This window comes from Brienomyrus brachyistius, chromosome 18, assembly GCF_023856365.1.
Source record: "Brienomyrus brachyistius isolate T26 chromosome 18, BBRACH_0.4, whole genome shotgun sequence".
Lineage (NCBI taxonomy): Eukaryota > Metazoa > Chordata > Actinopteri > Osteoglossiformes > Mormyridae > Brienomyrus > Brienomyrus brachyistius.
In genome coordinates this window covers 1,948,925-1,964,228 of record NC_064550.1, presented here as the reverse complement: position 1 = coordinate 1,964,228, position 15,304 = coordinate 1,948,925, and the positions used below count along the sequence as shown (strand labels likewise).

Genomic DNA, 15,304 nt, shown 5'->3' with positions numbered 1-15,304 from the left:
CTGTAATTTGTATTTAAATATAGACAGGGTTGCCAAATCTCATGCATCCCGCCTGACATGCTTTTAGACTCACGCTCATTCAAGAAGTCTTATGGGAAATCTATATCATTTCATTATAAACCTAAAATTAGCTACATCAAAAGCATTGGGGTAGTTTGCAAACCCTGCAGAGTATTTTCAAGATTGTAAAACTGTTAGATGCATGTAACTGTTTGGCAAGACTTGTCTCGAACTGAAAATCTCACACCAGCCAACTGATCTGAAGTTGGCAACCCCGGATGACTTTTGGTGTGTTCAGTGGCTTCTGGTGGAGCTTCATGTCTTGAATACTAATTACTAATTGTCCCTTGTTTAGTTTCTTGGCTGCCATTACTGATATCGTTTGTAACTCTCTTATTAAGTCTTTCTTAGTCATCTCAATTACCTCACAGTCAATAGCTTTGTCTGTATCATATCCTACCCTCCATATCTGCCTGATTGACCTGTTTCTGCCATGGCATGGCTTGTAAAAGCCACACCCAGTCCATATCTGGTCTTGTTCCTGCCCTCATGTTAATCACTCCCAGCTGCCTCCTGTTTGCTCTTTTATGCTCTTTTATTTTGTCTATTGAGAAATATTAGAATCAATACAGTACGTGGAAATTGGCAGAAGTGACACATGTGAGGTATATGCAAAAAAGGAATATTGGTACAGTAAATACAGTACTGTGCTGTCATTGTATAATTTAATTTTCTAAATGAAAATAACACCGTCTAATGTTACTTTTTTCATATATTTCATGATATTGTTAAGTCCCCAGCTCGTACATCACATGACTGTGAAGCATTACAGGGTGTTCATTGTACATGGTTCCATGGAGAATATCCATCCATTTTCCAAACAGGGTCACGGGGGGTCCGGAGCCTATCCCATAAGCAATGGGCACGTGGCAGGGAACAACCCAAGATGGGGGGCCAGCCCATCGCAGGGCACACTCACACACCATTCACTCTCACATGCATTCCTACGGGCAATTTAGCAAGTCCAATTAGCCTCAGCATGTTTTTGGACTGTGGGGGGGAAACCGGAGTACCCAGAGGAAACCCCACGACAACATGGGGAGAACATGCAAACTCCACACACATGTGACCCAGGCGGAGACTCGAACCCGGGTCCCAGAGGTGTGAGGCAAAAGTGCTAACCACTGTACCACCATGCCGCCCGTCCATGGAGAATATTTATTACTGAATACACAGTGCTGGAAAATGAAAGTAAGCATTCATTTTCAAATTTCCTAGTCTGTATGATTTGCATGGATAAGCTTCTTTCCAAAACCAAATGAAGATTTGCCTTTGTGCATTGTTATAGAGCTATAGTAAATTGTAAAATATTTTAACCATACCCATTACGAATAGAATAAAATAAACAATCAACAAAGGTTAGTTTCACTTATGATGTTTTACTATTGGCTTCAACCTGTGCATGATTTAAAAAATAAAAAACACGCTTTGTTTAAGGACCAATGGTTATGTAATGAATTAGAAAGAAAAGCCTAAAAGCTAAAAGGCTAAAGCACTGTCTTCTAAGACAAACGGGTAGAGTAGAACAAGGGTAAAATTACTCTAAGGTCAATAATCACAAAGTAAAACGTGCATCACATCACACCAGAAAACACTGTCCCTCAAAACTCTCTCTGAACAATTAGGCTTCTGGCAGAAGGTATATTATGTTACATAAGCAGAAGATTCATACTTCATATTTATAATATACATTTATCATTTTAAAGAAGGATAATATTTTCTTAATACTGTAATCTTTTGGTATTTTTTTTCTGGAAACTTGAAACTATAACATATTATCAGACCTTTTTTTGATATTGTCTACTTACAGTAAATGTCACTGAAGAAATACAGAATTATACTGCCATCTTGAGGATATTTAAAAGGTTCAAGATCTACTAGGAACTTAAGGGTGACGATAGATGACCAGCTATCCTATTCTGAGCATATAACAGTGCTCACCCAATCTTGCAGATTCACCCTGTATAATATCAGAAAGATCGGGACTTACTGATATGAGTTTGCAGCTCAACTTCTAGTTCAGGCACTAGTTCTCTCAAGATTAGTCTACCATACTCTCTACTATCAGATTTACCCACTTGTGCTGTCAAATCACTGCAGATTAATAAAAATGCAGCAGCACATATTCAATTAGCCTAAGTGCTGTCCTGTTGCACCCCTCTTCTTTCTCTTCTTTGACTCCCTGAAGTTCAAGCCCATGGTGCTGGCTTTCAGAGACATTTATGGACAGTCACCCACTGTCCTTAAGACCTACAGTATGACCCTTCTCGTTCCCCTCAGATAGCAAACCAATGCTGCTTGGAGATGCCTCCAACATGCAAGAAGTCCCATTCCAGACATTTCTCAGGGGTGGTTCTCCCCAAACCACATCTGGTCATTAGATTCCCTCTCCACTTTCAAGAACTGCCCCAAGACCGATCTGTTCCAGGAAACCTGGCTTGGACCCACAGACTCTCTTCCTCTAGTTGAATGGATGGATGGCTTTGGTTTCTTACAGAAACGTCGGGGCTCTAGGCATGGAGGCAGACCGGAATCCATTTTTAACTCTTAAAAATCAAACCAAAAATCATAAAGGATTTTACAACATTCAAAGCATTGCTACTTCAAATGACATCTGACTGGCCCATCTACATTCTCATAGTATACAGGGTGCCTGGACCAAATGCAATGTTCCTAACTGAATTTGGGGAATTTCTCACTGACTTAGTCATTCATTTACAGTAAGGGTTCCCAACCTCCACGGACTAGAGATTGAGAACCCTTAATTTAGAGAATATTGTAATATTTTTGCTTTGAGCAAATGTTTTCTGTCCATCCTGGACTCTGCTGGATTTTACCAGCATTTGCCAGGCCTAACATATAGTACATGCTCAGTCTTTCACTGGATTTGAGTGCCACTCACATAGTAAATATTCATCATGTATCTGTCTGCTATTGGATAAGTCCTTCTCTGAATATCTTCTACTCACTTTTGTGGTTCTGCATTCTGCTTTGACTGGTGAAGTTTATTATGACATCAAAGTCTTTTTTTTATCAAATGCATTACAGTACAGCATACAGTGGTAGATATAGGGAATGATGTGAGATTCCCCATAACCGCCCTGCAGTAAGCAACATGTAAGAGAAATAACAAGTAAAAACAGTAAAATAGTAAATAGACAAGGCACCTACATGGGAGAAAATTGCAATGTATAAATGCAATAAGTAATGCGAACTTCACTTTTAGTATAAATCTCAACAAAGTAACACACAAGTTTAATACAGTGGTTAATTGGGTTCTGGATGAAACAGCTAGTTTGAAAACTGAAGATGTCAAACCCACAAGACATTTCCTATTGTTTAATTATCACACATGTCCTTACAAAAAGGGAGTGCAGCTGATTGGAACACAAATGGGAAAGGTCCGACACCTTGCAACAATCAAGACCTACTGTACACTGCATACATCAGGGCTCCTTTACTCTAATCCTATTGATCACAATACAAATAGGCCTTTTTCAGAAACAGTTACACAAATTTGGAACCTAAAACAAAATCACTAAAACCCAAAAGTCAAGTAGCTGATGTAGATATGTCCGCTATGTGGCAATTTTATTGCATTTAACATTTCATATATAGTATAATTTTATACATTTTTGTTTTTGCAAAACACTATACAGAGTTCTCTACATAAGACACAACACTGAAGTGTAAAATCCCAGTGTGATCATTTGAAAAAAAAAAACTGTCATTCAAAACGACACAACCATGTATGTATGGGTAACACTACAGGTGTGAAAACACTAAGTTACTTGACCACTAATGAAACAGAACTTGGTTCTGGCCACAGCTAAACTCACCTGTTTTGTGAACATTCTGCAAACATGGACAGTACAGCATAAGCTAGAGGAAGAGGGAGAGCATGAATAAGACAAAATGGACAAAGGGGGGAGACGGCGAAAGCATTTAATTTCTGATTAAATCAGAGGTTCTGTTGTGGATCGTGTTGTCAACCTTGGGTTGACCTGACAGAGAGTCTAGACGGCTCTAAGCCACTTCTACCATTTGGACGTTTAGAAATGAGAACAGGCAGGTGACCTACTTTCTGCAATATAATACTGTACAGTACTGCTGCACTCTATAGTATACTACAGTACTGCATATCAGTAGATCTTATGCACCAAAAGAGTAAAACAAACAAACAAACAAACACTTGGATTGAGGAATTATGAGTATGGTGGAAGGAAGATCACTTGAATGAGTGGGTGTGAACCATTCTTGGACAATGTAGCTTGTGTGGTTTGGGGTATTATCCTATCTCTGTGGAGGCGGGAATAAAAAAATCGGAAAGTCTCTTGAGGAATTCCACAAGGATCACGGGGTTGTATGGGTGTGTTGTGAGATGGCAATGAACCACCTCTTGCAGACTGATAGCAGCACATTTTGTCATGCCCCCCCCCCCTTTGCCCATGGACAGGTACCCTTGCTTTTTTCCAGATGATGTTTCTGCCTCTGCAACATCTTTTGTTTAAGTTGAAGCCAGCCTCAACACAAACATCTTCAATTGGCTCAGCAATCACAGCGAATTAAAGAATTCTTTAGGAGAAAAAAAGTCTATGCTACTGCAGTGCATAGGCAAAAACATAGAGGAATTAGGGAGTGCTGTAAAGTGATACTCACTCGTATGTATGTCTGTCACTTATCTTTCACAAATGGAACTCTATACGGTATACGCTTCATTCTCCTTCTGTTTCTTCTCATTATGCAGCCAACAGTGGAGATAGCAATACTCGGTGTGTCATGAAATGTGCTATTGTCCTCTATTGTTTGTGTCTTTGTATTTCTCCGAGTCTGATGGCATTATTTGCTAACACCATATTGACAATTTCTTCCTCGGGACTGGAAAGACAATTTCTCCCACCATTTTATTTGTACATATAACTATCACATAAACTAACCATTATCATCTTTCAGAATGAAAAGAGTTTTAGTTTGATTTTCGTTTTCTATCAAGTCTGCATGGCGAAAACAGTTACTGTGCCTCCTAGATACAGAGAACTCATAAATATGCAACTGGAACACAAAGAAAAATTTCTTTTGATAAACATCCTAAATATTCCAGCTACAGTAATTTTGCTAGTTTCTTGCTTAAGTCATATCATGGTTGATGACCATGGTAAACAAAATTGCTCTTAACTCATTTAATATCTGTTTCTTCCTCCTGTCATACGCCGGCCGTCCCGGATCCTCCCAAGTACCACGCCCCCACTTTCTACCTTGTGTGGACTCCCTGTGTTCCCAGCTGTTCCTTGTCATGTTAATTACTGTGGTGTTCTGTATTTAAGTCTGTGTCTGTGTGCCTGTCCTTAGTCCGATCATTGACGTTGTGCTGTTGTGAAGCCTGTTCTGTGTAGTACTCTGTGTTCTCTGAGTTGCCTTTCCTGAATAAACCCTGCCTTTCCCCATATCTTTGGACTCCTGTGCCTACTTCCCCGCTCCTGCATCTTCAACTACCTCCTCCCTTCTGTTGTATTTTTTTTTTGTACTACATAATATTCAGGGAACCAATTTACTCATTTAGGTTGATTGTGTTTGCCTAGATCATAAACGTGTTTTCCTGCATTAGCACATCGTGTTTTGATGGCTGACTGAGGTGTTTCTCACAGTGAAAGCTGTGCTACTGTGCTCAGGTATGTATGTAGATTTTTATTAAATGTGTGCGCCAGAATTACTTTGGGGAATGAACATGGATCTGTGGTGTTTGTGTTAGCAATTGATTGACTGGTAAAGTCATTCATCCATCCATGCATTTTCCAGACCATTTATCCTACTGGGTCGTGGGGGTCCGGAGTCTATCCTGGAAGCAATGGGCACGAGGCAGGGAACAACCTAGGATGGGGGGTCAGCCCATTGCAGGGCACACTCACACACCATTCACGCTCACATGCACACCTACGGGCAATTTAGCAACTCCAATTAGCCTCAGCATGTCTTTGGACTGTGGGGGGAAACTGGAGTACCCGGAGGAAACCCCACGACGACTTGGGGAGAACATGCAGACTCCACACACATGTGACCCAGGCAGAGACTCGAACCCGGGTCCCAAAGGTGTGAGGCAACAGTGCTAACCTCTGCACCACCATGCCGTCCCCTGAAGTCATTCAATGAAGGTGTATAATCAATTGAGATATAGTGCAATAGATCAACATGCATTTGTAACTGTAAGCTTTATAAAAAAAATATGACTGATCACCTGTATGAAAATATAATGAATTCATACAACAAACAACAAATACAACAAGAAGGCATACAAATGTTTCAAAAATACAAATATAAACATGATAGTAGTGTCATCACAATGGGGGAATAGGATCTACTGTATGGCAGTAATGATTGATAACCCCTGAAAATGCACCTACTGATGAGTTAGAATAAACAAATGAATCCGGTGATGCTGAGGTAAATAAAACTGAGAAGCAGAAGATTTTTCATGAATACTTTTTTTTTTGTTTTAAACCTACTTTTCTGCCTGTTTGTTTTTGGATATGGTCATTCCCTTCAGACAAATGACACACGGTAGATGTAAGAACTGCATATGCAGCCTCCTTCCTGCATTACTGTCCTATATTATAATCACTAAGCTGCATGGAAAAAGAAACAACTACCGTAATAGCTGACTAAGTGATAAAAAGCATTAAAAATAGTAACCATTATTGGCAATTGTTTTGAAGACAATTTACTGACCAAAGGATTTTAGACTATTATCATAAGCCAGTTTTCTGCAAAGACAAACTGAAAAATGAATAGAGAAAAAGTGATTTTCAAATTACTTTCAGTACAAGTAGTGTACAGCACACAGGCAGTGTACACTAAAGATGTCTCAGAACATGATCAACATGATCAATTGAACATATGGATTTGTCAGGGTATTGCATAAAACACATAAAAATGCATTAAGCATTGTCACTGCAGCAATTCGCACAATATAATTTCTGCCTCAATTCCGTTAGCATCCAACAAAATAGACCAGGACATTGTACTCTATCATCACGAGCTGGTCCATTGTAGGTTTGCTCCACTATTTTCTAGAAATTTAGTTTATATAAAAAGGTAAACATTTCAAATCAGGTGACTCGATGCTACATCTGCTTCTTTAATTCATACATAATAATGACCTTCATATCCCACCACAACCCTCTAGGCAGTGTTGGTTTTCACAGTGTTGGCGCATCGTACGTGAGCTGGCTCTGCTTGCAGATTCACAGAGTATAAGGGGTGTGTCAAACCTTTGTAGGTTGTAGTAGGTGTTGATGAGGTCAGGCACCATATGCAGGGCAAAGGAGCAGAAATATTAAAACACATGACAGAAACCCCCTCAAATGATGCAGTACTTCCAGGAGAAAAGGCCAAATCCAAAGTCACAGGCTGGTAATTCTTCTCTCTAGGCAGTTAAAGGTCTTCCACAAGGCCAAAGACTCTGTTTTGCTGCCCAGGTTGATAACTGAAGGAAAAAAAGCATGTTTAATTAATGTGCTGTAAAATCATCACAGCCCACGATATATTTTGTTAATACAGAAATGACTAAATTTACAGTAAGACAATCTGACCTTCGGTAAATAATGTTGCATGTACGGTACAGTATATCAGTTGTTAACAAAGTTAGTAGTAGTCAATGAAAGTGATCAAATATATTTACTGTAAATGTCTCAAAAACCAAAAAGATAGCTTAAATAAAGTTGACGGGAAACTTCTCTTTGTATATCAAATTCTGTTCAATGCTGTTCTAATAGACATAACCAGATTGGGGGTGGTGTGTTGGCGCAGTACTTAGCACTGTTGCCTCACACCTGTGGGACCTGGGTCTCCACCGTTGCTCCCTATGTTTAGTTAGCATGTTCTCCCCGTGTCATTGTGGGGTTTCCACCGGGTACTCCGGCTTCCCCCCACAGTCCAAAGACATGCTAAGGTGAATTGGCTTTACCTAATTGCCTGTAGATGTGCGTGTGTTCTGTGATGGATAGGTGCTCTCATCGATAATGTACTATAGATACCTTCATAATGCATTAGAATAGTTATTATGAGAATTAAGGATACTTTGTATTGTATTATGAAGGTATCTATAGTGTTCTATAAATGAGAGCTTCGTAATGCATAATGAACATGGCTATGATGTGTTGTGTTCTCTCACTTTCATAAGTATTTATAGCTATGTTTATAATGCTTTGTGAATGTATTATAATGTTATGAATATCTTCATATATTTCTATACACCCGGCCCCCCACCCTGGGTTGTTCCCTGCCTCGTGCCCATTGCTCCGGACCCCCCGCGACCTAGTAGGATAAGCGGTTTGGAAAATGGATGGATGGATGGATTTCTATACACGTGGCATTCATAGAAAGTGTTATCACAGTTTCTACTTCTAGCTAAAAATAAGAGAATATGTAACTTCTGAAAGTTCTCCAGAAAACATGCTACATTATTAAATGACATGTCATCATGGAAAAATCAAAACATTAAATATTTTACCTTGCATTTTTGCACATGTCTTCAGAGTTAGGGTCAGTACGTCAGATACCTACAAAGACAAATGAACAAAGACATTTTCAGGATTGAAATACACTAAAGCCATATTTCAAATGCGATTATACCACACAGGCAGAGAAATTATAAATGTTCACTAAATGAGTAATGTTGACTCACAGCTATTGTGAGCTGACTGTGTTATAGAATATTCTGTTACGCCTTGCCTTTCAACAGGTAAAACAGCAGATGGTATTATGTGGTTAATAGATTTTAAGCCTAAACCAATGTGAATCATGAAATTGTAGACCTTCAGGATATAAAAAGGACATTTATATTTATGATAAATTCAATTTGACTGACAAATTTTACATCCATATTAATTATCTTTTTCCAGTGAACATGGACTAATGCAAAACTATGATAAACTTTTTTTTATATACAATTCTTATACTGAAATGTGATACTGGTTAGATTATGTGACAAATATACAGTACTGTACAAAATCTTAGGCAGTCAAAAGCTGTTTGTCTGGGTAGTAAGTGCACTTTTTCTCAGAACAAAAAAACACAATTTAGTATTAGAACATATGCAAATTAAGAATAACGCAATACAATTATAAAGAATTTCACACTTTCACAGGCATAACATCATAGTTTTACACCAACATGAAGATCATCCATCCATCCATTTTCCAACCCGCTTATCCTACTGGGTCGCAGGGGGACATGAAGATCTTTTAAAGATCATTTTCTTTGGCTGCCTAAGACTTCAGCCTGTGACGTCTCTCCTGGCTGCCAGTGATGTCACCCTTGCCTGTGACATTTCTTTTGCCTGCCCGACTGCCAGTGATGTCGCCCTTGCCTGTGACGTTTCTCCTGCCTGTACCACACCACTGCTCATCCTGACATTGGAAGACGCACCATCATCTCCTTGCTCAGACATTAGGATGATTAGGGATAATGTAAAGTGCTTTGAGACAGTATAATATTGAACTGAAATTCTTTCTTCATGTGCAATGTCCAAATAACTGCTAAAATAAAGGAAACACCACACTGTCTAAGGTACTGGGCCACCAAAAGCTGCTTCAATTACAGAGTCCCATTACACAACTTGTAATGGTAGTGGAGAATTTTCCTCCATACCTTCCAACAAACTGTTCCTGGCAGAGTTCTTTTGGTATCTGCCACACAGGCACAGTTTACTGGGATTACACTGAAGAACGAATTGTAAATTGTTTCCACTGTTCAGTTGACCAGTGAAGTTCAAAATAGACACGGTGAATCTGTTTGCTTAGTTCTGTATCTTCTCCTAACACTTCTAAGCCGTTACAGAATCTAAGCCACCGTTCCTCTTGAGACCTCAGGCTAATCAGTCCAACCCATTTAATGTTGTGCGAAATGAACCTCAGCAAACATTCTGATATAGCTTAAAGTTAAATGTGAAATGAGAGCACATGGGTGTCCCGGGACGGGGTGATGCGCCTTTCGATTTATTTTACCTGAACACTATTACCAGTTCTTTAAGTCTGTGTTCAGTTGTTTTTCTATGAGCTCCACTCGGAGAAATACAATATTCACAAACCTTAACACCTTATCTTTCACCCCTTGGCAGCTTTTCCCTGTTTCCCTGTTTTTCCTTTGGCTGAAACACTCATTTTCATTCCTCCCAACCATTTTGTTAAACCTGTCTCCACTGGGAGCATAATAAAGTCCCTATTCCATGCTCACAGGCCTGCTTCTGCGGCTCTGTTTGTCTTCCTGCTCTGAGCCAGCCTTACACCGAAATGCCAGGCAACCGGGGCAGCTCAGGATTTTTATGTACGACTCATACATGATGCATTCTTTTCCCTTAAACAACTTAGTAACTGCACCTGATGCAATTTATCCCTCAATACTTATATATTTCTTATTCTGGCAGTCACCTGAATTACATCTAACAAAAAATATATTTCACCAGTACACAGTCCTTTACCAAAGAAATCATTAAATCATTACAACAGAAAAACAAGACTCGCATTAGTTTTCCCTAGTCAGATTTTCAAAGGGCCTAGAGCCTATCCCTGGCAAGGCAGCACTCAAAGCTGGGGCATACCTTGAATGGCAGGTTTGTCCATTACAAGGCACGTATACATTCAATCACCACAGGAGATTCTGAGATGCAAAAGAGCCTAAGTGCTAGTTTTAGACTGTGTGAGGGAGCCAGTGCAGCACATAGAAGTCAAACAGGAATGAGATTCGAACCCCCAAACATGAAAGACTAAAAGAACAGCATTACCCACCACCATACAACCACAACGAACCTTTTAAATATGAATTAGTTACAGGTATTTGCATATAGGCTTAATATAGTTCTGAAACTATATTATATATGCGGAGTGTCTATTTGCACCCGAGTCAAAACAGTGACAAGGCATCTATTTGCCTTTGCTATTTACACCCTGTCCTCTGGCTCCATGGATGCATGTAATTTCAACAGCTGAAGGAGCCAAAGTGGGACACAAATCTAAAAATTATACTACTATTACGATTACTACTATTATTTTTCTGCCCTAAAACTGAATGGGCAGCCTAAACCGTAAGAGCTAGACAGACCAGACTTGGTAGGATGATGGCAATTCTTACCCACTACTCAGACTCTCCGACCCAAGTCTGTCGGCCAGATGGGGGTGGCGTAGCGCCCTGCAACAAGTTTCGGTCGATATCTCCTGTCCTGTTTGTCCTACAGCCATGCTCTACCAACTTGCCGTTTGGACTATGAAGCCCCACCTACTTAGATTTTTTACTAATTCGCACAAAAAAATGTCCTAGCCTGTCTGACCAAATCAGACCAATGAGATCTCAAACTGACCAGTCCTCTGAGCTGATCAAGAGATATTGAGATATTAGCATACCTTAACCAAATTTGAAATCCTACCTCCCGGCACCATTCTGGGGACTTGTTATTATTATTATTATTATTATCAATAATAATAATAATAATAAAATAATAATAATAATTACTACTACTACTACAAATAATAATATGGTATTGTGGGCATTAATGACAACTGTCTGCTATACACACCCATGTGCAAATAGCCACATTGGGAATTCATCCCAGGTGCAAATAGCATCGTTGGCTACTGATACCTGGGTGCAAATACCATCCGTCTCATATTTTTCATTTTCATTTTTGACTTATTTTGTTCAATATGAAATAGGACAGAAAAACAACAAAAAAGGAGTCTCATCCCCATATTACCACGTCTGAAACTGCCGCTGCCGACTTGCTGATTGGTGTTCAGGCCACTCTTCAGCCGCACCTCGGAGACACCTTCAGAGTCAGCCTCTGCGAATCCTGTCGGCGTGCTAATCACCGCGTGTGTGGGACTCCTATCGGGGACAATGTCGCTCCGGAAATCCAATTCTGTGCATTCTATTGGGGCATGCCAGTGCCTCCCCTGCTGATCAGATGCACAGTACTGGTTATCTGTCTTGAACAGTGAGGGACACTCTTCTGTAAAACGGTCTCTGCTGTCAGAGGAGTCACAGGACCTGTGACCGACAGACTGTGTTGAGCACTGGCTGCAGGTGGAATTTCTCATCAGAGGCTGTAAATCCAGGGAACAGCTTTGGATTGAGGTTTCAGTGACTTCCAGAACGCCTCTGGTCTGCAGAATGGACTTCAGGGCAACAGGAATATCCGCAGTCGCAGAATCTTCCGAAACTGGTAGGCAGCCTATAAAAAAAAGTGAAATAAAATTCTAATATTAAAGGGAGAATAAAACCAAAAGTATTTTATTAATCATTACAAATATTCTTGTATTATTAAAGGTGATACACAGTGCAAAATTTTGAGCAATGTTGCCGGGCAACTGGAAACCAGATGAAACAAAGGGCAATTCATCTGGATTTGGATTAAGTTGTATCTGGATGAAGTTGCCCACTGCCGATCGAAGTTTTTCAAATAGAAATTTGATGCCCAATATCAACAGGTAAGTGCCTGAGCAGCACTGGTCAGCAACATTGTCCGGAAACAATGATCAAACTTCTCATCACTCTTAGTGACCGTATAGCTGGAATTAAGCGTGGTCTTTGTATTCTGGAAGAAGAAAAAAAGCATCTAACTGTTCCAGAAGACATTTCTTCTGTTGTGCACTGGAAGACTAACAGTGTTTACAGTGGATTCACTTTTAAACAACATTACTATATTATGGAATTTAAATGTGAATAAATAGAGTTGGGTGATATAGACCAAAATGCAAGCCTCTGTATTTTTAGACAGAATAGTGATTCACGATATATATTTCAATATTTTCTATGAAGTGGGCTAAATGTTCAGTTGTAAGTCAAAGCCACACGTAAGACATCACAAACAGTAAAAAAATGGTTAAAATTACGTGCAAAAATGGGTTTTCTTCGTGTTGGCAAATATACAAGGATAACTAGTTAATACAGAAATGTATTTATTCCAAAAAGAAGTTTCAAAGAGACAAAAGCACGTTATGCCTTACATTAGTGCTGCAAGGGTCAGATAAAGCAAATATCACATAAAAGTGTCACATTCCAATATGATCACCATAAACTCCATTTTCTTCTCAGTTTATGACATTGCTTGTTTTAAAAACAGAAGGTAAATGTTTATGAACAAAAAAATCTAAAACCTATTTCACAGATGGATTTGCAAACAGAAGCCTGACAGCTGTTCAAAGTGCACCTACAAACAGGAAAGATCCTTATTTTAATGTGTTAGCCTTCAGTAAAATAACAAATTGCAATATCCTCCGAGCTTTCTGTCAATGTTGTATCATTTTTTGTAAGTAACAATGTTCCTTCACATTTTCCCTCCAGCAGCTTCCCCGTGAGATGCTAGCTCAACGTTTTGATTTTGACTGTTAATTCTTGGATTCTGTGCAACATTAGGACTGAAGCTTTACAACCAGGAATTAATAAAATATGTTTCCATTAAAAATGTTTGCGCATACTCTTCTCCCATTTGGGTATCAAAATACCAAATAATAAGCTGTGCTTTTAAAAGTACTGTTAACACATTAATTTTTGACTGTTTTCATTTTGATGCACAATAAAAGTGGATTTACATCGATGTAAATGGTATTGCATCATTCTATACTTCGTTTGAAAATATATTTATATCCTGTAAAATGTTAACACACTGCCCAGCCCTATGAACATTTTTTAAGATTTAGGAGGAATTCCCATTTATGAATCCACCCATCCATTTTCCAAACCGTTTATCCTAAAGGGTCGCGGGGGGTCCGGAGCATATCCCTGAAGCAATGGGCACAGCCCAGGGTGGGGGGCCAGCCCATCACAGGGCACACTCACACACCATTCACTCACACATGCACACCTACGGACAATTTAGCAACTCCAATTAGCCTCAGCATGGTTTTGGACTGTGGGGGGAAACCGGAGTACCCGGAGGAAACCCCACGACGACATGGGGAGAACATGCAAACTCCACACACGTGTGACCCAGGCGGAGACTCGAACCCAGGTCCCAGAGGTGTGAGGTAACAGTGCTAACCACTGCACCACCATGCCGACCCCCCATTTATGAATGTACTAAGAAAGTGTCACGTAACCCACCTGATAACTGCACATCTTTCTCCACGTCCAAGACCAAAGCTTCCCCATTGCTGATAACTGCTGAATCCTTACTGTGGTGTTGTGGTTCTCGGCATACTTCACGAGAGAGAAACAGTCATCCAGTAATGCATTCCTTTGTCTACATGTCCCAAGCACGTACAAAATATAAGAATGAGTGTAATAATAAAACCATACCTTTAAACATCTTCTTAAGGAAGGCATGCCAGAAGCATACCAACAAAAGTAATGATAAAACGATCGCCATGGTAACTACCGCCCCACACATGGCCCTGGCAGCCACATCATGCTCAGGTGAGCTCTCTGCATTGCCATTCATGCCCGTACCGATTAGTTTGTCTCCTGTAAAACAACAGTTGCCGTTTATTCCGTTTTGCAGCAAATGTGAATGATAAATACTTCCGATCATTTAAAAAATGTATTTTTGAGTCACTACTGGCTAAACCACCTAGCAGGCCTGTCATCGCATTGTTTGATGATCATGACACACAAAGAGATCGTCCTGCATTCCTTCAGTATTTGTCAAATGAAGTTAACAAACAGTGATCAGGAAACTTACGAGTACATTGACTTTCAGTACCAGATGTGGTACCACAGGGCATGCATTCCAAGTCCTGCAGTCCATCTATTCGTGTCTTACTGTAAAATCTAGATTGAAGTACAAAGAAAACAAGCACGTACTGTATCAGCACAGTAATCTATAGATCTAAAGTAGCCAATCAGTGTCATCATCATCATAAAAAGCATCCAAAACACATTTAAAGCATTTATCATGCATACACACACAATGTATCATAACATATTTGAGATTATTTACGCACCCTGGTAAACAGTTTCCACAAACTGTGTTTCTTCTGGCAGTGCAAAGGAGAATCTGCTGTCTGTTGAGTTGCTTGCATGACAAACAGATTTTGCAGTTGTGATGACCCCAGTCCGCTTTGTAAGACCTGACACCGCAGTGGATGCAGTGGGCATTTCCTCCACTCCCATAACCACACTCCTGACAATGTCATTAACAGAATATTCCAAACTAAATCTTTCATATTGCAAGACAGAACAACAAAAAACAGTATTAAAATCGGTTGTGTTCATACCGCGAACAATTGTGAATTTTAAAGTAATTTTGACAAGTACA

General features: G+C 39.7%; 1 protein-coding gene across 2 annotated transcripts in view; it reads right to left on the bottom strand.

The window, feature by feature from the left end:
- Positions 1 to 6,290: 6,290 nt before the first annotated feature.
- The window catches only part of eda2r (ectodysplasin A2 receptor), a 33,656-nt gene continuing 24,642 nt past the window's right edge, over positions 6,291 to 15,304 (bottom strand). For both annotated transcript variants that reach the window (XM_048984643.1, XM_048984644.1), the window contains exons 3-9: positions 14,991 to 15,169; positions 14,729 to 14,817; positions 14,347 to 14,511; positions 14,152 to 14,247; positions 11,804 to 12,280; positions 8,567 to 8,615; positions 6,291 to 7,540 (exon numbers count right to left, since the gene is read on the bottom strand). In XM_048984643.1, the coding sequence (XP_048840600.1) occupies positions 8,608 to 8,615; positions 11,804 to 12,280; positions 14,152 to 14,247; positions 14,347 to 14,511; positions 14,729 to 14,817; positions 14,991 to 15,169 (1,014 nt within the window). In that variant the 3' untranslated portion in view covers positions 6,291 to 7,540; positions 8,567 to 8,607. The remainder of the gene's footprint in view (positions 7,541 to 8,566; positions 8,616 to 11,803; positions 12,281 to 14,151; positions 14,248 to 14,346; positions 14,512 to 14,728; positions 14,818 to 14,990; positions 15,170 to 15,304) is intronic.